Source organism: Tasmannia lanceolata, unplaced genomic scaffold (genome assembly GCF_043159265.1).
Source record: "Tasmannia lanceolata isolate RefF3 unplaced genomic scaffold, GAP_Taslan_0.1 ptg000011l, whole genome shotgun sequence".
Classification (NCBI taxonomy): domain Eukaryota; kingdom Viridiplantae; phylum Streptophyta; class Magnoliopsida; order Canellales; family Winteraceae; genus Tasmannia; species Tasmannia lanceolata.
Window position 1 is genome coordinate 23,183,112 of NW_027518688.1, and position 22,111 is coordinate 23,205,222.

The following is a 22,111-nucleotide window of genomic DNA, read 5'->3' on the forward strand; positions in this document are numbered from 1 at the left end:
TAATTGAAAATTTTTCCTGGGGCCCATTTCATGAAAGTTGTGGGCCATCAAGCGATGGTGCCTATTTGACCCATGGAAATCCAAACAAACCAAAATTGTGGCAATCTCTTGATATATACAATGATCCATAAGTTGGGCCCATGAGATGAACGATTTGGATCATCGAATCATGATGCTATGTATGTATGTGATTGGGGTTGGGCCCATGCAAATCCAAGACCAAGTCCAACCATGATGCCATGACGGTTTACAATACAGTGGGTCCCACCATTTTAAGTCCCGCGTAGAAACGTGTCGTAAATGTTTACGCTTCCTTCAGTCAACACAAAGAAAAAGTTTCAAACGAGTTTGATAGTGACACTCCGTAATCTTTACATAGATTTTTGTGTTGGGATTTCTGTTCGTGCATATGGTTGGAACATGGAAGTGTTTTAAAATAAGCGCAGAGATAAATCCGCCCCCTCTTTTTATTATCTCACCTCTTCCTCTTTATTGTCATGACATAGGACATTATTAATATGATTTTAATGCCACTAAGATTATATAGTCTACGATTTTACTTCATTTGGACTATAGTTTTATCAAACGTATGGACCTACTTGGTTTTGTTTAGGACGAGTAATGTTTTTAGGGTTATATTAGAATAGTCTGTAGTAGATTACATGTTCTTTTCCTTCTTCTCTTTCTTTTTGTAGGGAAGATTCTTCTCCTCCTTTTTTTAGGGCAAGTTTTCTGGTCGCACCCTGCGGCTATTATTTTCCGTTTGATCCGCTGCGTTAATTTGTTACACTGTGCACATAGCAAATGTGGGCCTTTTATAAGGTTGCTATTAGGAAAGAGCATAATTGGATTGTTAGGCTCCTTCCTAAAAGGCACTTATTGTGCCCCGCTTGTGCTTTGTGTATGCGATCGGATCCTTTGATCTAAATTCTAATTTAATTTTGGCCAAATGCTGATGAGAACAATTTGATCAGATGACCGTAGACCGTTGATCCGTCAAGAAGTATTTAGGGTTCCACCAAGAAAAACTATACCGTTAGTCCTTTTTCTTATTTATGGATTGCCCATTCGAGATGGTTGAATGGTCTGGATCATCCGATAGGTGGTTGTCCCCACTTGAACGAACTCAAGGCTGATCCTTTGTTTTCATTCAAAAAAACACGCTTGTGGGGCTCACACTAGCTGGAAAGATCAGTTCCTGACTCTCTCTATGTGTCGTTTACAAAAATCTTAAGTTATTACAAAATTGGATTTTCTTGTGAGGAGGCTTCCTTACCATTCGTGGAAAATGAGGGGACCCAACCCTTCCATTATAGTGAGCCCCCCCCCCCCCCCCCCCCCCCGGCAAACCGGTTTTTGGACTCCAAATTATGTAATTTAAGTCCTATAATCAGTCCGTGGGCTCACCATCGATTGTCATAATTACAAACAAACAGGATTGGCTGTAATTAGTTTAAAATCGATGGTTCAGAAAGTGGAAAAGCAAAAAACAAAAGATCTACGAATCAAAGGATTAGAATCATTGAATCATCCTATGTTTCCTAATTCCTAACATCCCCTATATAAAGTACCTCCTTCCCTTACAAAATCCTCATTTCCAAACCTCCCTCTACAATGGCTTTCACTGCAAATTTCTCCCCCTCAATACCCTCCTCTTACAAAACCCTAAAACCCCCCTTCAAAATCCCCATCCCAACCCCCCTAAATTACCCAAAATCCACCCCTCATCCTCCTTCCTTCTCCATAACCAACACCCTCTTAGACTCCTCCAAACCCACCACCATAATTCTCCCCTTTCTTCCCAAAACTTTCATTTCCCGTTTTGCCCCTGATGAACCCAGAAAAGGAGCCGATATCCTCGTGGAAGCTCTAGAACGGGAGTCCGTTACGGAGCTTTTCGCCTACCCAGGTGGGGCCTCCATGGAAATCCACCAAGCTTTAACCCGATCCGATACGATCCGAAACATTCTGTGCCGGCATGAACAAGGGGAGATCTTTGCGGCCGAGGGTTACGCACGTGTGAACGGGCGGCCCGGCGTTTGCATCGCCACGTCGGGCCCCGGCGCCACCAACCTCGTCAGTGGATTAGCAGATGCCATGCTTGATAGCATCCCCATCGTTGCCATTACCGGCCAGGTGTTAAACCTCTTCCTTTTTTTGGTCGCTGATATTGGCACTACGATGTTTTGATAATTGCACAGACTCATTTTGTCTTTAATTATATACCCAGCTGTCAAAAGTTGTTACAATTCCCAAAAAGCTCTAAGAAGGTATTTAAATACGAAATGACAAGATGATTTTGTGCAATTATCAAAACATAGTAGTGTGCACTAGGGGTGGACATGGTTCCGGTTCGAACCGAGGAACCGAACCGAACTGGCACATTTGGTTCGGTTGGGTTCCATTTCTATATGGTTCGGTTCGGTTCCGGTTCAAAAATCCGGGAACCGGTGCAAATTCAGTTCGGTTCTGGGTTTGGGATCCCGGAACCGAGAACCGAACTGAGAACCGAATTGGTTTAATGTGATTTTTGCTGTGGATATTAGGGCCTGATTATTTCCCAAATTTGTAGTTCATGGCTTCATGCATTGCCAAAATTTGTGCATGATTATCCCACATGTTTGTACTTCTTCATACTTCATATAAGTTTTGCATTGCCCAAATTTGTGCCTGTTACTGTTACTGTTACTGTTACTGTTACTGTTACTGTTACTGTTAGTGCTTGTAATTCATATATAAACAGGGCCATTGGTGAAGGTTGGGTAAACTCAAAACCGAACCGAACCAATTATATATGGTTCGGTTCTGGGTTTAGCCCAAAACCGAACCATGTCCACCCCTAGTGTGCACTCCTATGGTTTGATAATTGCACAAAATCATCTTGTCTTTTATTATATACCACTACTATGTTTTGATAATTGCACAAAATCATCTTGTCTTTTATTATATACCCAGCTGTCAAACGTTATTACAATTCCCAGTAAGCTCTAAGAAGGTAATTAAATATGAAAAGACAAGATGAGTTTGTACAGTTATCAAAACATAGTAGTGCCAATATCATTACTGTCCCCATCGTCGCCATTACTGACCAGGTGTTAGTCATGCGACCTTTAAAATCTCCTTTTTTTTTAAGGGAAAATTACATTTACACCCCCTCTAGTTTCTGACATATCCACTTCCACCCCTATAGTTTAAAACGTGACAAATACACCCTTGTAGTTTCAATTTGTATAAGGTAGGCCCCCTCAGTTGACTGTTCGTCCACATATTGAAGGGTTAGGATGATCTGATGGAGCTGATTTTTTGGGCACACCCTATCTATGTCAGGACCCATCAAATGAACGCTTTGGATCATCCAAATAATGTGGGTCCATACCCGAATCCAAACACTACCAAAAAATCATCCAAATAATGTGGGCCCACATTGTTTGGATGATCCAAAGTGTTCATTTGATGGACCCTGACATAGATAGGGTGTGCCAAAAAATCAGCTCCATCAGATCATCCTAACCCTTCAATCTATGGACGAACCTTCAACTGAGGGGCCTACCTTAAACAAATTGAAACTACAGGGGTGTATTTGTCATGTTTTAAACTATAGGGGTGGAAGTGGATGTGTCAGAAACTAGAGGGGGTGTAAATGTAATTTTCCCTTTTTTTTAATTGTCTAATGCTAGTTGATAACTTGACAGTATCTCAACTTCTTATCCAATCCCACTTGGTCAGGACTTAGGACTTCATCTTGATATTAAGAATAAACACCACACCATTTCAAAAAAAAGAAGAAGAAAAAACACCAAAAAGAGGGATTTTGTTCATGTTTGGATACTTTGATTTTGTAATCTAAGATTGTAAAATCCGGAATTTTGCAAGCTAAAACCTGAGTTTTTTAAGCTAAAGCCTAGAATTTATAATCCAGGATTGTAAAATCCAAGTTTCAGCTTACAAAATCAAGGTTTTAGCTTATAAATTCCTGGTTTTAGTTTATAAAAGCAAGGTTTTAGCTTGCAAAATTCAGGATTTTACAATCCTACATTATAAAATCCATGTATCCAAATGGCCCTAGATGTCTGATGGGAGAGATTTAGAATGCACCTAAATTATAAAAGGAGGATCACACATCTTGGCTTTGGCATGTAACATTGTTACCATCTGCACATTGGATCTCGCCATTTAGCCAAGGTGTTCTACTCCTCAAGGTGAGTTTTAATCTAATTATTATTTTCTTTTCTAATATCTTTTCTTTTAAATTCAACACCAGGTTCCTCGCCGGATGATCGGCACCGACGCCTTCCAGGAAACCCCCATCGTTGAGGTAACCCGCTCCATCACAAAGCACAATTACCTCGTTTTAGACATCGAAGATATCCCGCGAATTGTCCGGGAAGCGTTCTTCCTGGCCCGATCGGGCCGCCCTGGGCCCGTTCTCATCGATGTCCCAAAAGACATCCAACAGCAGCTTGCCGTGCCCAATTGGAACAGACCCATGAAGCTCCAGGGCTACATCTCCCGTCTCCCTAAACCCCCTCAAATATCTCAGCTTGAACAGATCCTTCGCTTTGTATCTGAATCGAAGAAACCCGTTTTGTATGTTGGTGGTGGGTCTTTGAATTCAAGCTCTGAGTTGAGGCGTTTCGTCGAGCTCACTGGCATTCCGGTCGCGAGTACTCTGATGGGTCTTGGATCGTATCCATGTTCAGATGATCTCTCTTTGAAAATGCTCGGAATGCACGGGACAGTTTATGCGAACTACGCAGTGGATCATTCGGATTTGTTGCTTGCTTTTGGCGTCCGTTTTGACGATCGTGTGACTGGTAAATTGGAAGCGTTTGCCAGCCGGGCAAAGATTGTTCATATAGATATTGACCCGGCGGAGATTGGCAAGAACAAGCAGCCCCATGTTTCAGTCTGTGGTGATGTGAAGATGGCATTGGAAGGGATAAATGGGTTGTTGGAGGAGAGGATAGAAGTTACCCAAAAGCTTGATTTTTCGGCTTGGAGGGAAGAACTCATGGATCAGAAGAAGAAGTTCCCATTGAGTTATAAGACATTTGGGGAAGCAATTCCTCCTCAAGAAGCTATTAAGGTTTTGGATGAGCTGACAAACGGCGAAGCAATCATAACGACCGGCGTTGGGCAGCACCAGATGTGGGCTGCTCAGTGGTATGGGTTTAAGGGACCACGCCAGTGGGCGACTTCGAGCGGTTTGGGTGCGATGGGTTTTGGGCTTCCCGCCGCCATAGGCGCCGCCGTTGCTTCCCCTGGTACTACTGTTGTTGACATTGATGGTGATGGAAGCTTCATTATGAATGTTCAAGAGTTGGCAACTGTGAGAGTAGAGAACCTACCTGTTAAGATTATGATTTTGAACAATCAGCATTTGGGTATGGTTGTTCAATGGGAGGATAGGTTCTATAAGGCAAATCGGGCGCATACGTATTTGGGAAACCCAGAGAAGGATAATGAAATATTTCCGAATATGTTGAAGTTTGCAGAAGCTTGTGACATACCTGCTGCCCGTGTGACGAAGAGAGCTGAGTTGAGGGGGGCAATCCAGAAGATGTTGGACACTCCTGGACCTTACTTGTTGGACGTCATTGTGCCCCATCAAGAGCATGTGCTGCCGATGATTCCGAGTGGCGGTGGGTTCAAAGATGTGATCACGGAGGGCGATGGGAGAAGAATATACTGATCATTGAGATAGGTAATCCTGTTTTTGAGGTGGTGTATATTTATCAATTCCCAAGTCCAACATAAAGGTGCCTATATTTTTCCTTTTGGCTGAGCTAGGTGTTTTACGCAATGTCTTAAATCACATTGCTGAACTTTTTAGTTTGGTTGTTGTTGCTTTGCCGTCTTTAGTTGTTGTCCAGTTGATAAGGTCACTGAGGCAGAGTACAGGCTGTTAGAAGAGTCTTAATACCTTAATGGAGTACTCCTGCCACTTGGTTAGCAATTTTCATGTTTAAGTTGTTAGCTTCTATGGTGATGCCTACTAGCTTTTTGTTTTCTTTTTTGTTTGAATCAAATGTAAACAATTTATTGCATTTGAGTCAAGAAATATGGAATGAATTTTTTTAAAAAGTGAGTAATATGGAATGAATTATGCTCTATGGTGATCTTCATATGCTGTTCCAATAGTATGTCTCTGCATTAAATGGCACAAAAGAAGGATTGGTTGTTGGGTTCTTTTCTTGAGAAAACCATGTATCCTAGAACTTTGTACGTCTGTTAATCCTGATTTTATTGCATGCCAAGAATTGTTTATTGTTGAATTCTTTTGTTTTATTGTGTGAAGATGCATGATTTATACATATGTTGGTTAGAATTGTTGGGATTCATGCATGAAAGAGTACATGCTATTGCAGCTCAGAGTAGTTGGTGGGCCCTACTGTTTTTTGGGGTTGGTCCCTACTGTTTTCTGGGGCTGCATGTGCGCATGCACGGCCATTCACCATATAAAGTCTCCATGAGAGATTATGTTGTTAAAAACCCCAAATAGCAATATGTGATTTCAATGTCAAAGTAAAACAAAAGAATAAACACAAGCAATCACACAAAGACACAAAGATTTACGTGGTTCGGCAAAAGCCTACTCCACGGCAGAGGCGAGGAGAAAATCCACTATAAGATTTAGAGATTACAAGAGAAGATCGGTCTCTCTCTCACCAAACCCACTAGAAACCCTAGCACACCATTTTCCCCTTTCTTTAGAGCTCTCAACCCTCTTTTAGAAGACTTGCACTCGAAATAAGCCCTAAAAGCCCCTTTATATAAAGCGGGCTTTAAGTTAGTCTTATCAGGCCGAAAAACACATAAAACCATAAACTAGTTGGTTGAGGGTATTTTAGGTTCTTCCTTCTTCCGCTCCACTAAAGTTTTACTGTTACCTAATCTTCAAAATTAAATCATAGGTACTGAATTTCATGCCAAATTCAAATATTTACTGCAATCCTATGCATGCTTCCTACTGTTTCATAGGTTGTGTTGGGACCCGGGTAGAACTCACCCTTAAAAGCTAGCTGTTAAGGGGAGGGTGTCCAAGCCCTTATAAGCTCATCCACACAACTTAACTTATCCGACGTGGGGTCTTTTTGCTTTTGCGTTTAACCCCCAACAATCTCCCCCTTCACATGAAGCAAGATGGATAATCTCGCCACGCCACACGACAGCAACGTGAGAATCTCGAGATCTTCTCCGAGGGAATTTCACTGTCCTCGAAGGTACACCAGGGTTACCGAGATTTTCCTCGAGCGATTATTTCCATCCTTGGGGTTGCCATGCCCCGGCTCTGACACCACTTGTTGAGAAAATCTGCTGGGCAAATCCAATCCAATCTTACACAAATTAACAGAAGGATAAAAGTAGATACAAACCACTAATCATCTCTCAAACATGAATTCAACTCTGATTGAAAAAATGTTTTTTCACATCCTCTTATAAATGCTATAATAGAAGTTAAACCATCTCCATTTAAAAAAAAAAAGTTAAACCATCAAGATGATGTTGAGATTTTCCTAATAATCATTCTGTATTAAAGTCTTGCTGTTAATTAATCTTCAAAATTAAATCATAGGTTCTGAATGTCATGCAAAATTCAAGTGATGACTGCAATGCCCTGCATGCTTCCTATTGTTTCATAGGTTGCAACATATTCAATTCATTACAAAAGAAAATGAAGACAAAAAAGGGGAAATCATCACTTTCTCATTTAATTGATAAAAAATAGAAAAGGTGAAAATGCAAGAAAAGAAAAAAGCAATACCTCGAAATAGTGAGTAAGGAAGGAATTGGGGCTGAAATGGTAGAAAGTTCAATGTCAAATGCAAGCATGCAGAGCCATAAACCAATCATCTTCCCTTCAAAGAGCTCTCTATACTTAGGAAATTTAATAAGAGGATGGGCTACCATTTCCACATAAGAACTTGGAGAAAACATAAACTCTCTCTCCACAATTTTTTCCTTTCCATCTTCTAATCGGTAGACATGTATACTCCTGATCAGCTCTGCAGAAAGAAGAGAGAATCAGTTAAGAGTATTAAAAAAAACCCAGAAATGAAAATTTAAAATTTTGAGCAGAAAATTGATTAGAGAAAAAACCCAGATAAGAAAGATTAAAATTTCAAACAGAATGTCAATATGAAAATAAATGCAGATGGGAAAGTGAATATTTCAGCATGCAGAGGAGAAAGAAGAAAAGTTTTAGGCTCTGTTTCATATCAACATATTTTTTTTACTTTGTTACCTTCATTGAGGATGTTTTTGAAGACAGCAAGAGCAGAGAGAAGAGGGGGTTTAGAGGAATCCATGAAGAAAACATGATTCTGTCAAAGGAAGGGAAGAGAAGAAATGGGGGGAAGGTGAGAAGTAGCCCAACAGAGGTTCTTTTTATACACAATTCATATGTATATATAATTCTTTTCTTTTCTTTTCTTTTGCTTTTTATTATTTGGGTTGCATGATTAAAAAAAGAAAAATACCAAAAAAACCCACCCACTGAGAGGAAAATTTTATTTTGTATCATTTGGGTTTCATGATTAAAAGTGAAGAATACCAAACAAACCACCCACTTAGATGAAAATCTCTACAATGACCCAGGCTAATTTCTGTCAAAATCATGGGAGAAATATTATATGCATTCCCTTGTTTTAATAATGACCCTCCTTTCTTTATTTACACTTTCTAATTAGGGAATTGCTAGCGTCCATCACAAAAGGCATTTCGCGGTTGGTCTGTCGCATGTCAGACCAGCTACCTCATGAATGGAGACAAAAGCTGTTATCTTATTCATGAGGTAACTGGTGTGACATGAGACAGATCAGCTGTGAAATGCCTTCTGCGATGGACCCTAGCAAATCCCTTCTAATTATTATTTGGGTAAAGGCTATTACAATTCCCCACAGGCTATCAGCAATCCTTACCTGAACAAGGGAGTGCAAATATCATTTCACTAGACTTATCTATTATTTGTCACTACTCAGTTCTTCCAAAGGGTAGTTTGGACATTCTCAAAATTGGTCTCATTCATATAATTTTCATGAATAGGGGATATCCTTGTTTTATGCTTTGTAAGAGAAGGGTATTTTTGGAAACATATCTAATGATTAGAAAGCAGAGGTAGTTTGTGAAATTTTTATAACATTATTGCTTTCGTCTTTTACCCAACCTATTTGAGAAATCATCTCTCGTTTTCTGTTTTTCTGAAAACCCAGATTCATAAACATGACTCTATACAAAGAGGTAGTCTAAACTGGAGGGCATATTTATGTAGGGGTGTCAATGAATCCAGACGGTCCGATGGATCGTCCGAATCCAAACGTTGATGAACGGGATCTAAACATATGAATAGGATCCATGGGCATATTTCAGATCATCAAATCTGTGATCTGGAAAATTTTGGATTATGTATGGGCACGCCACATATGCACATTGGATAGTCACGATCTGACTTGGTTTACAAAAATACCCTTCAAATTTTGTTAATGCTAACCGTTCTATGAAGGGTATTTTGGTCAAAACCTCTCTTATCACTTAATGAATCGGATGGGAATGCGATTTCAATCTCATACTTTCACCAAGGAAAAGAGAGAGGGGTTTTGTTCTTTATGCATCATATTCTTTGATAATAGTTATACATTATATTTGTGTATGTAACTTTGATTAGTTTTATTGTTTATAAGCATTATTATACACCTAGATTAAACACAGATAAATTTTTAATTTAGTTGAAGAAAATGCATAGAGACACACTAATAGTGGAGTGGCATTCTATCCCTTTTTTAAAAAAAATTAATTGTTTACTTCGCTTAGTGGGACATAATAGGACACTCTGATGGACGGTCCGAATTAAAATGGATCGTGATCATGACGTGGAAAGTAGGATTCGAAGAACAATCCGACTCCGACCTGACCGATAAGGAATTTGAATGAATCGTGTGACTGTGACATAGGTGGATCCGACCCGAAGTGGATCCGTTGACACCCCTAGTTTTAAGGGGGCTGGGCCCAATTGAGTTGGGCCTATTAAGGAGTTTGGCCCAACTCAACAGGGGCAACTGCCCCCTTATTACATGTAGCTCCGCCCCTGCTTTCACCTTATTTATGTAAGGGCGCCCTTCAATTTAGACTTTCTCCTATACAAAATATAGTCTCTTGGGTCGGGTCGGTAGGGTTTTTAATTTTTAGTTCATGATACTGACTAATTTCAAAGATTGTTGAAAACGGTAATTTTTTCACACCAAAAATCTTTGAATTTAAGTGATCAAGGTGCATACATTCAGGCCCATTTGTTTTAGACCGGGACAACAGATTGTGGGCCTCAAACCATTTGGCACTATCTAAAATGAACGGGCCTTAAGAAGAAAACTACTTTTTCACATCATTAAAATCAGTTATATCAGTATACTCAAAATTAACTTGTCATCTTGAAAGTCGCAGCCAAGGTTTTAAATTTCGATTTCGGAATGCATTTCTGTCCTCGCCGAAACTGAATTCGAAATTTCAGGCGAAATCAGACGAAACCAATAAATTGATATTTTATCTCGTCCTAAAATTTCCCCTCAGGAGGATATTAAATAGGGATTTTTGCTTATTAGTCCCTACATGGCAAAAGAATTGCTTATTAGTCCTTAAGAAAAACATATTAGCTGAACAGTCCTACTTTTAGAAAATATTTGCTAAAAGGTCCCTAAAACTCACGAACTTCAATTTTCTCCGTTTAAAATTTTAAAATGGCAAATTTACATCAACCCATTTAATCCGTTTTAGGGTTTTTTGATTTCCCTTCCAATATTTTTGGAAAAAAACTAGGAAACAAGCAACAATATTATCTCCTCCAATATTGACTTTCCCTTTGCCATTCTCCTTTCTTCTTCTCCTAAGACTAAAAGGCAAACCCTAGTTCTTATTCCCAAAACAAAAGTTCGGAAAGGAAAAATAATCTAAAATTTCTTGATTCTTACACATAAAAAAGATAAGGTAAACCAACCCTATTCAATTTTTCAGTTAGGGACCTTCGGTTTATGATGTTATCCCTCTAAATTAATCAGTACATAATTACTCAATGAAAAAAACTTCCATAAAAATGATTTTCCATTAGAGATATTTTCTTGCAATCCAACCAAGATAGGAATTTATTAGAAAAGTTAGAAACGAAAAATATTCCTAAAATTTCTTACTTTATTTATCTGTGAAGAAAAGATAACTCACCATTTTAGAGGGATTTTCAATTTATTTAATTCCTAAAATGATTTTTTGTTGAAGATTTTTTTAACGAGAATATTGCAAGAGATAATATTGTTGCTTATTTCCTAGTTTTTTTTCCAAAAATATTGGAAGGGAGATCAAAAAATGCTAAAACTAATTAAATGGGTTGGGGGTAACTTTTCCATTTTAAAATATTAGAGGAGAAAATTGAAGTTCGTGAATTTTAGGGACCTTTTACCAAATATATTCTAAAAGTAGGACGCTAATATCCTTTTCTTAGGGACTAATAAGCAATTATTTTGCCATGTAGGGACTAATCAGCAAAAATCCCTATTAAATAATGTTAAAATTCCAGTTTTTTTGTAATTCCCTTCAATATTTGGAAAATTTCAGTCGAAATTTTGTAAGTTTTCGAGTTTTACCAGATTTCGGTTTTGTTCTCCACTGAACTCAAAATTTCAGATTTCAGTCGAAATTTAAAACCTTGGTCACAGCATACCTGTGTGAGCTTTTTGTTTTTTAGTTTTTTTCCCCCATTAACCCCGACCTGAGATTGGGCCTGGTTTTTCAACCCGAAATCTGGCCCAAGTTGATACCCTAGTGTTTAGGGAAATAATTATGGAAAAAAAACATTGAAGCTAAAAAGACCATGGAAAGTATTCCAGAAGGGCTCTCCCACTGGCTGCACGTCACTCTAAAGCCCTGTTCGTTTAAGATTATGAGAAACGATTGTGAGTCCCAAACCTATTATTGGATTAAAAATTATGTCTAATTTTTCAACAATTTTTCAAAAGTGTGTCCCCCGTTCGCAATTTTTCCTTTCTTTTCCCCTAACCCAACCTGAGATTGGAACTATGGCCCAAGTTGAAACCCTAATGTTTAGGGAAATAATTATGGAAAAAACATTCATGCAAAAAATACCATGGAAAATATTCTAGAAGGGCATGGGCTCCCCATTGGCTGCACATCACTCTAAGACCCTGTTTGTTTAAGATTATGTGAACCGATTGTGAGTCCCTAACCGTTTATTGGACTCAAAATTATACATAATTTTTAAGCCAGTTCGAAAGTAGTGGAAATTTGTAAATATTAGGTTAAATCATTGACAAATAAATTAAATTAATGAGAATCAACTTAAATAGGCAAAATGAGTTAAATTGACTAAATAGGGTTTAAAATCGACAAAAACCGGTTCAATATGGAGAACATTTTTGGCCACAGCCTATCTATGTTGGGTCCAACAAATGAACAGTCCAGCTCAGAGCTGGAAATTGCAATGGTCAGATGATCCTGACCGTCCAATCAAGAATACTCAGGAAGAACCTGTTTTTACTTATACTTCAATACAATTATTTATTAATCCATAATCAAACCAAAAATATTACCCAATGACAAACTACAAAATATGAGATTCACAAGCCAAATGACTGCAGTGGTATAAGCATTGACGAACCTCAAATTGCTCCAAGTTGGCATAGGATCCACCAGTTAGCTTCTTCCTCACTGTGCTAAAATCCATTGGATGCTCAATTACTTCATAGTAATCTGGGAGCTGTACAACAAACAGGCGAAATTCAGCTTCTGATGAAAAATGCACTTCTCCATTTGCAGTTGCAATCATATTTCAAAACTTTCATATAAAATTAAAAAGAAAAGAAGAAGAAGAAGAAGAAGAAATGCATGAATGTTAGAAATGAATGTGTAACTTAAAAAACAAACCTCTTTCGAATCTACTGGCTCGGAGAACACACCATAAGTATCTTTCCTATGATACATTAAAAACTCACATCAAACCCAAGACCCCAATTACATTTAGGAATGGAAAAATCAAAAGAATATGTAATGTAATAAACTGCCAAAGAATCTAAAACCCATACTTTTGAAGCCTGTCAAGGATAAATACAAGCAAATTTTTGTCAGGTAAAGGAGTCGTAAGGCCAGAATTTGACGGAATCCCTGCTAACAAATAAAAGAAAAAATCAAATAAATAGGTACATAAATGTCCTTAAAGAATTTCGTAAGGCTTTTGTAGCTGAATTGGGCCTTTCTGTCTGCAAAAATTTAAAAATTTAGTTCTCGAAAATCAGTAATAACTAAATTCAGATAAAGAGTTCAAATATGAAAACTCTTAAATTCAAAGCAATGTATACAAAAAATACAGTAAGTAACAACTTATAGACAGTAAGTAACAAATTATAGCAAGAATTAACAGCAAGCAGAAAAATTAAACTAAAAGGCGAGCAAAATATTAATTGAACTTTCCAGATAAGATAATCAAACTGTCAAGAAATTACGAGTCAATCCAGAATACAAAAGGCAAATATAGAGAAATAAATAAAGTAATAAAGATAAAACGAACGTTGACTTAAATTTCTAAAAAAAAATTGAAAAATAGACAAAGTCAAACCTACGAACTTCCGAGTCTAGAAATTTATACGAAACGAAATCTCTAGAATCCACGAATGTCCAAATCCAAAAGTGAAAAAGAAAAGAAAAGAAAAGACAGGAGAGTGATAGAGAGCACATTTTCCTGAGCTTTGATCCAGCATCAGGGTTGGCATGACAAGTAGAGAGTCAGCGCTGAGGGGGAGTGTTGAGAGTCATCGCCGACTCCAAACACTTGTGCCGAAGGGGACGGGCAGCGCGGTGCGCTGCGGGCCCAGTGCAGGCCCACATGAGTTGATGCGTATCCTAATTAAACTAGGAATTTTATTCGATTAGGAGTTTTGTTTAATAGTTGGTATTTGGTAATTAAGTCCTAGTCAAACTATGATGTGGTAGGTTAATTTGTCCAGTTAGCAAACTCTAATTGGTTAGTAGTTGTTAAGAGTTTTAGTTGGGTTTGGTTTCTACTGAAATAAGATTATGCAACAAGTAATTCGGCCCGGGAATAGAACCCAAAATAGAAAGTGTGGCACAATTGTAATTAAAGAGAAACACACCGCCTCAAATAAATGACGTGAGCAAACACAAGACTCAGTTCTTTGGATTTTCTCTTCCTATAAAAACCTTCACTCACTTCTCAAATTTCTACTCATAATCACAATCTCGTTGGACCATAATCGTTCCTAATTTGGTTTCTGCTAGTTGATTTCGAAACCCATCTCTGAGATTCTTCTCTTTCTTTTCTTGGTTTTTTCTCAGAGGGGTCCTTCTGGTACTTGTTTTGGAGACCTGTTTCAAAAAACAAAAACAGCTTTCTTTTTATTGAGTTCTAAAATATGGAAGAGTGTAGTCTATATGATTATGAAATGGTTCCTAGTAATCCATGGACATCCCAAAATAGGCGACGTCGTCAAGGTATACTAAACTTTCTCTCTGGGATTTATTTTAATTTCTTTGTTTTGTTCACTTGTAGAGTACATCCCAAAGTAGTTGAGGAATTTCATTTAATTTTATTTGTACGTTTTTCTTATACAGTGATGTGTGTTTTTCTTATAGGGTTTGCATGGATTCTAGAAACGTCTCTCTCTCTCTCTGTTTTTTTTTATCATTATGTTTTGAATTGAAAAGTTGTGTTTTTGCTTGATAGATAATTTTGGTGTTGATGTTAGTAGGGAAATAGAAGTGGGTTTGTGATTGGATTGAGGTTTTTTTATTTGGGCCATTAAAAAAATAGATATGTTATCTGTTGAGGAATTACTTATTGTATATGGGTTTTTAGGATTGATGATGAATTATTCATTGGTTTTAATTTTCATATATATTTTTTAATTTATACCAATGTTTAACCTTGAGTCGACCTTCTTCTGCCTTGGGTGAGTTCTTGAGCACCTTATAGTTCTTAGATATTGATCTTTAGTATTGTTTCAACTTTCTGCCTATAGGATTTGGGATGTGAGGTTAGGGTTGTCTATTATATCTTCTGTAATTTAATTTTGAACTCCAGAGCTCTATTTTTATGTTAGTACTATCTCTTGTTTATGGAATTGGCTTATTAGATGTTGAGGATTTATTGGTAGACTGAAGTACTTATATTATATTTCTTGAATTGTGGTGGTGTAAAATTTGGCTGTTTGTTTCACTTCGCACTAAACAGAATGGGCTTTTGTAGCAGTGCAGTTTTGTTTTGTAGGTCTGTCTTTCTTTCTTTTTTTCTTATTACAAAGAGTTCTTATTTCGTTTTGTGCTTTCAGGATCCTGGCGACCCACAGTACCTTCATGGGAGAAGAAATTCTGCTTTTCTACATGCGCAATTTCATGGAAACAACTCTGTGACACTAAGAAGCTGATGTCCTTCTACAAAAACATTGCTCAGTGGGATGATTCATCTGGCGAAGAGGCATTTCAGAATGCGAAAGCCCGGTTTTGGGCAGAGACTAATGGCTTCCCCTTTGATATCCCTCTGCCCGATCCAGATATTTATACTGATGAAATTGACTGGAATTCTGACATTGATCCCGAGCTGCCATTGGATTTGGATAGAAAACCTCCAGCTCCTATTGATGAAGAGAAGGATGAGAAACTTGGTTGGGATTCTTTCAACTACCCAATCCCATGCACTGGATGGGGTGATGATGAAGACCCAGTTAATGAGCCCTCTAACTGCCCAATCCCATTCATTGGATGGGGTGATGATGAAGACCCAGTTGATAATTCTCCGGCCGAGCCCGCTAACTGCCCAATCCCATGCACTGGATGGGTTGATGCTGAAGACCTAGTTCATGATTCTCCACCCGAGCCCACTTGGGGAAATTTTGATCAAAATGTTGATAATAACAATGAGAGAAGAGATGTGGAGCAGAATTCATGGGAAAACGATGGAGTTAAAGGTCAAGGAAATTGTGATGGAAATGCTGATAGTGATACACGGGATTGGTGTGGTTGTGAAAGTAGAGCTAGGGAGAATAATTCATGGGAAAATAATGGGGGTAATTCATGCGGTTGGGGACATTGTGATATTGATATTAACAAGCTGCCTTATTTGGAATCCCGAAAAAATAATGTGATTTTGGAAACAAATAATGGGAACTGTTGGAGGAGAGAAGGTGGCGCTCGAAATTCTTTAGGGTATAAAACTTCAAGGTTTCAAGGTGACAAGCATCAGTTGAATAATGGTTGGAGGAATTACAGAGGATGGAAAGGAGAGAATTTCCTTGTGGGCTCGATGCGTTCTTCTGGACCTAGGAATCATCATCTCTCTACCAAATCAAAACATTCTTGGTGGGTGAAGAAGCCAATTTTTTATGCATTCTTTGCATTCCTTTATTATTTTTTCGTTTTTCTTTTGGTTGCTTTAGATGGCATTTTACAAGCTGTATGTTGAAGTGTTGGATGGTTGATGTATCTTCAAATACTTTATTTTTTCGGCATTTAATGATAGAAACCTGTGATTTATACATTTCAAAAAAAAAAAAACCTGTGATTTATATTAAATTCCGTACTTTTCTATGAAATCTGTTTAGATTCTTTCACTGGTTTCTTGGTTATATGAGATTGTATGAGAGCAATGGTTCTTGAGAAATGAAAATGGAGAAAGATATTTTATATTCTCCTAGCTTTTGTTTTCTGTTCTTCATGAGTTATGATTTACCAGGCTGCGGAATTCGTGGCTTGTATCTGAATTCACATTATCAAGTTCTTAAATTGTTGGTCATGTAGGAGAAACATATGTTATTATTTTTTAAATATCGACTTTACAATGCTTTTCTGTAAAATATTTTTTTCTGAAGCTGAATGACAGTACTGTTCATCTCATCATATGAACTCTGTTTACTTTTAACCTTTAAATGGAACTAAAACTTACACATTTAAGCATTATCTATCCCTGTTTTTTTCCATGATTGTAACTACAGAACCCTTTTTTATGTGTTGTAACTACAGAACCCTGCACATGGTTATTGAGGTGTATATCTTGTCATGCTCCAAAGGCTACCTAGAAAAAAGAGTTTAATTCTGTAGGACATCTGGTAGAGTAAAAAAATTTCTTACCAGACTGTCAAAATGCCTTTAACTAAAGTGCAAGCTCTTGAAGAACACCATGAACTGCATAGAAAAAAGAGTTTAATTCTGTGGGACACCTAGTTGTTTCATTATCAATTCTAGGGTGGTAGATGAGTTGCATTGAAACCCTTTGGTCATTGCACAGCATCAGCCTCCTCTCTGACTTAAACACCTCAAAATGAGTGTCATAGCCATGCCAGAATCCTGAATTTTAAGTAAAAATTTAAACACCATATGCATGATTTGGCTCTTAGGACGTTACTAGGATTAGGAGCTGGTATGAAATATTTCAATTCATACTCCCAAAGTCGTATATTTAAGAACTGTTATCTGAGACTGGTTTTTTAATGGCTTAGTAAAAACAAAAAAACTTGTCCACACCCATATCACCTTGTTCACTCACATATACTACTGTTACAAACCTTAGCCCCTAAGAAGAAGAAGACGCTTAAAATCTTTCCTTTGATGATAAGCCTCCTCTCATAAGACATTCTACAAGAAAGAGTGGGCCCATGCCACCTTGTCAAGAAAAAATTTCAGGAAGTGCATCATTTTGATTTTTAAAGCGTCTCTGAGTCTTAAAGTTACCATTATCAAAGAAAAGAAAGAAAAGTGTGTCAAATCTTGTATTAATTTCATACAATATTCCCTTCTTAGATTTTTTGTATTCTATATAACGGACTGTTTTTTGAAGATGCATTCTCGTTTACTCTCACAATTACCACTGTTACAAACCTTAACCCCTAAGAAAAAGATGCTTAAAATCTTTCCTTGTTGTTAAGTCTCCTATGTGAGTTGCACAAGCAATTCTACTGATATCCGTACTGCCATATTTTGCTAATGGCACTATTCACATTGTCTTGAACTTTATAGTTACTTTCCATGTTCATTACATTACTCACGATGTCATCAACATCCAGTTAGAAAAGTCTAAAACAAAGTGAGTAGTGCCATCATCAAATCTGTTATAGTATCCATAATGTGCAGCCCCCTATAGATCGGAGGGTTAGGACCATCCTATGGAAATGATTTTTGGGGCACAACCTAGTTACCTTGTGGCCCAACAAATGGACGGTTTGGATCATCGTGTTGGCCGTACTGTGCTTTTCAAAAATACTGATTAGATATAGGAGATTTTATATGGTGTGAGGGCTTACAACAATACGGTAGGGGTACCGCCCTGGATATTTGATCCAACAGCAGCTCATTTTTTGAGGAGCTGCTGTTGGATCACATATCAAGGATGGGACTTCCACCGTACAAAGGCCTTATTATTGTAAGCCCTTACACCATATAATTTCTCCTCTAGATATAGAATTGGATATATGTTCTTTTCAATTTCTTCTTTAGGCACGAGGAGTTATAATTATAATGGGAAATGATACGGAGACCGAGAGTACCATCGAGTGGGGGACCTGCAATGAAAATGTGCCATGTGTGCAAAAAATTGAAGGTTTTGTTGATTTTCCTGAACTTAAAGGGATTGCTCATGTCACTTGTGAGGATGTAGACATAATCAATTTGTTAGGTCCCCTTTTCGGTGGTACTCTCGATTACCTCATGAAGGTCAACTTTCTTGCAGTGTTGGTAGTAAGGGTGGAGAAAAGTACGGAATGTGTTCAACTATTGCAAACAACTACGTTGTGCGCGTAGTTTTGGACCCCAAAAGACTATTTTGCCTTTCGTGACACAATCAGATAGCCTCCTCGAATTTTGTGAAAGAGACTACAACTCCGCGTAGTTTTGGACCCCAAAAGACTATTTTGCCTTTCCTGACACAATCAGATAGCCTCCTCGAATTTTGTGAAAGAGAGTACAACTCCTCAGATTTTGTGTTGTACTTCTTAAATGGTGTAAATGATAACAAAAAAGTAGATTGGGTTCAAGTTATTTAAAGTTAGGATCAAATGACTGACCGGACGGGTCACCTATTAAAGAGATTTTTGCAAAAGAAGTCCTCTACTTTGCTTTATTTGCAAAAAAATTAGTCTTGTAGTTGGACAATTTGCAAATAAAGTCATACGTTCAAGTGAACTTTGCAAATCAGGTCATGCCATCAATTTGTGACCAAAATGCCCATAGTAGATTTTGTTTTTACTCGTAAAAATCAAAACATCCATGAAAATTACCTGTGAAAAGACCAAAATGCCTGCGTGATAATATTGTGGGACCCACCAACTAAACTCAAACCCATGCATCGGGTGGGGCCACCATTTTGTCTCTTGTTTTTATGGAATAGGTCCCACGGTCTCCACGCAAGCCTATGTATATGGTGGGGCCAACAATTTTACACGGCATGTTTTGATGGGGCTAGCCCATCTTTTTTACACCTGTGCATGGCATACGTCAAGAATGCTACTATATATAAAAATGATATCCCGAGACCCCTGATTCAAAACCTATAACTGACTGTCATGTATTTTGGGTTTTTTTATACAGGGAAATGATTTCAGCACTCCACTCTTTTTATAAGATGCACGACACATCTTGTCTTGTAGTATTTAAAGAGCTGTCAGGAGAATATTATAGTTCTCAAAAAGCTTTTGCAAGCCCTCCAAACACTAAACAATGAGATACTTTCGCACATCTTATAAAAAAGTGGAGTGCTGAAATCATTTTCCTTTCTATAATGCAATTTTTGTATTTTCACCTATAAGGGCATTTTGGTCTTTTATGAGCTAAAAAAATTTACCATGGGTATTTTGGTCACAAATTAGTGGGTACCAAGTACAAGACTTCTTTTGCAAAAACCCCTATATTAAAATAATGCGAAGACTAGTAAGGGATCGACTACCTTAATCAACGCGGGGGCGATCATTAGTTAAAACGGGTCAAGTGAAAAACGTCCTTTCCAGTGGTATCGCTGCTGTCGAAAATGACATACATAGAGTCATATCAGGTTCTATTATTGGACCCGTATGAAGTAACCGATGGACTACCGTATTCAACTGACTCAAGTTGGAAAGACGGTGCCGGCATGTTAAATAACATTGCTGTTCTACTACTGCGGCAAAGACTCTGCCGGTATGTGAAATAATGTTGTCGTTCTTAAAGCTACGGTTTCCCTTGGCGCATTCACTATATTCTAAAAGAAATAAGAGATATTTTATCGGCTATGGATTTTATTATCACTCACATTTATAGGGAAGGTAATCTTGTAGCGGGTAGCTTGGCCAATCATGCTTGCGACACCAGCACAAATGCAATTTTTTGGGAATGGAGTACTCTCCCCAAGAACTCTAAAGGAGCTGTTAGATCCGACCAATTATGTATTCCTTACATTCGAAAGAAATAATTATTGTTTTTTGTCTCTTCGTTAAGGGATTAAGGGGTCTTTTCTTTCCTCTCTTTGTATCTTGTTGGGTTAGAGGTAAGGTTATATCCCTTCTCTTGTAACTTTTTTTTTATTAATAAAATTTAAGGTGCCGCCCAAGGTTCCAAGATAAATTCTGGGTTAAAAAACAGAGGAGTGTCTATTTCTGTTGTTTTTCGTGTAATTCTTGTGAGGAGTTAGAGCTTGCAATCAACACACATACGAATCTCGTTAGGTTGAATGACATCATACCAGATTTTATCGGAATGATCTTTATGGATATTAGATAGCTTAGCTTAATTTACTATGTTAAACAACTCTAATTTCGAGTGGCTTAGCTTAATTCAATAATCAATATGAAACATTTATGCTGTTTGGTACCTTTCTCCATCTTAGCTAGACAAACACCAAACTGAAAATCAACCTGGGAATTCGATGGAGCATAAATATTCTCCTCCTTTCCAATGTACTCGACAGCTGAGATTTAGTTCCTTGTTGGATGTGGTCCTGTATACAGACAGTATCATTCCCAAAGAAATTGTGGTGCATAGGAAGCTAAGGTTCCGTAAGAGAAATGGATGTGGTCCTAAATACAGTGATACCTGCCTGACTAGTTCGCCATATGGGATTTTCAGAGTTTCTCGGATTTAATATCTAAGCATGCTGTACATCACTTTTCAGTCAGAATATAAAAGTAATGTTGAAAAAAGAAATTCATGTTATACAAAGGATACATTAAGGGTGCAACACAGACCGATTTTTGGGAATTTTGTGTCACGCCCCCTACCCAAAGGTGCGACGGGTGCCTGCTGCCTAGAACCTTGCCAGCACGCATTGCATCATTAAGGAATATTCATGCAACTCAATCAATCCATCCATAATAGTAGAGAATTAATTAGAGCAACTAAAATCTCCACTAATAAATAAATAAACGGTGAAAGTCACATGTCTCAATTATTAACCTATAGTTCACCATTACAGTTCTTCCAAATTTTCTAAAACATTCAAATGCATACTCACGTCTTAAACTCTCTAATCCAATCAAAAGAAGGAAAGAATACATTCATTTTTAGCCGAAGCTCAATGAACCAAATTGCACCGCTAGAATACACTTTCGTGTTTTTCCTTTACTCATTCCCATGAAAGTAGCTTTGCCCCGATGTTTTGATTTTCAAAGTTGGTTTTCTCGTTTCGTATCTGACACTTGCGTTCTTTGATTGTGCTTGTTTGGAGAACCCAAGCCACCAGCCTTCGGAAAGGTTGGATGATAGGGTCGTTGCCTAATCCCTTGTCAAGATCATTGTGAAACAACCAATTGCTCCAAAAGCTTAAGCTGTTAGAGTTGGTGTTATTTAATCATTTACAATTCAACACTCCCAGCACTCCTTTCTTTGAGTTGGCCATACACGTAGATTTTTAATAACAAGTAGTTGTTGGGTTTAGAGCCCAAATTCTGCCACGAGGAATTAGTTCTATATTATGTGTAACAACCATTTACTCCAAAAACTTAAGCTGTTAGAGTAGTGTTATTTAATAATTTACACTTCAACAATCATCACCGACGATTATCATTAATTGTTTTTAGTTAGTTATTAAATAGTTTTTTTTTGTTGGTAAAACCGTGGATAAATACTAGGAGAAGTTTATCTA

General features: G+C 37.8%; 3 protein-coding genes and 1 long non-coding RNA gene across 4 annotated transcripts in view; 2 read left to right on the forward strand and 2 right to left on the reverse strand.

The window, feature by feature from the left end:
* Positions 1-13,538, reverse strand: part of LOC143886057 (uncharacterized) — a 33,328-nt gene extending 19,790 nt beyond the window's left edge. Inside the window, exons 1-2 of the mRNA XM_077390044.1 lie at positions 13,083-13,538; positions 12,925-12,970 (exon numbers count right to left, since the gene is read on the reverse strand). The gene's annotated coding sequence lies outside the window, so the exon portion shown is untranslated. The remainder of the gene's footprint in view (positions 1-12,924; positions 12,971-13,082) is intronic.
* Positions 1,490-6,111, forward strand: LOC143886682 (acetolactate synthase 3, chloroplastic-like). The gene is made up of 2 exons (XM_077390747.1): positions 1,490-2,136; positions 4,262-6,111. Exons 1-2 carry the CDS (start codon positions 1,615-1,617, stop codon positions 5,690-5,692), a joined length of 1,953 nt encoding a protein of 650 aa, XP_077246862.1. The 5' UTR covers positions 1,490-1,614; the 3' UTR covers positions 5,693-6,111.
* On the reverse strand, positions 6,525-8,382 carry LOC143886683 (uncharacterized). The gene is made up of 3 exons (XR_013253899.1): positions 8,246-8,382; positions 7,766-8,006; positions 6,525-7,314 (listed from the first exon to the last, which is right to left on the reverse strand). It is a non-coding gene; the product is annotated as an uncharacterized LOC143886683 (long non-coding RNA).
* Positions 13,539-14,204: 666 nt separating the features above from the next.
* Positions 14,205-16,546, forward strand: LOC143886281 (uncharacterized). Its single transcript, XM_077390215.1, has 2 exons — positions 14,205-14,505; positions 15,342-16,546. Exons 1-2 carry the CDS (start codon positions 14,427-14,429, stop codon positions 16,469-16,471), a joined length of 1,209 nt encoding a protein of 402 aa, XP_077246330.1. The 5' UTR covers positions 14,205-14,426; the 3' UTR covers positions 16,472-16,546.
* Positions 16,547-22,111: the final 5,565 nt, after the last annotated feature.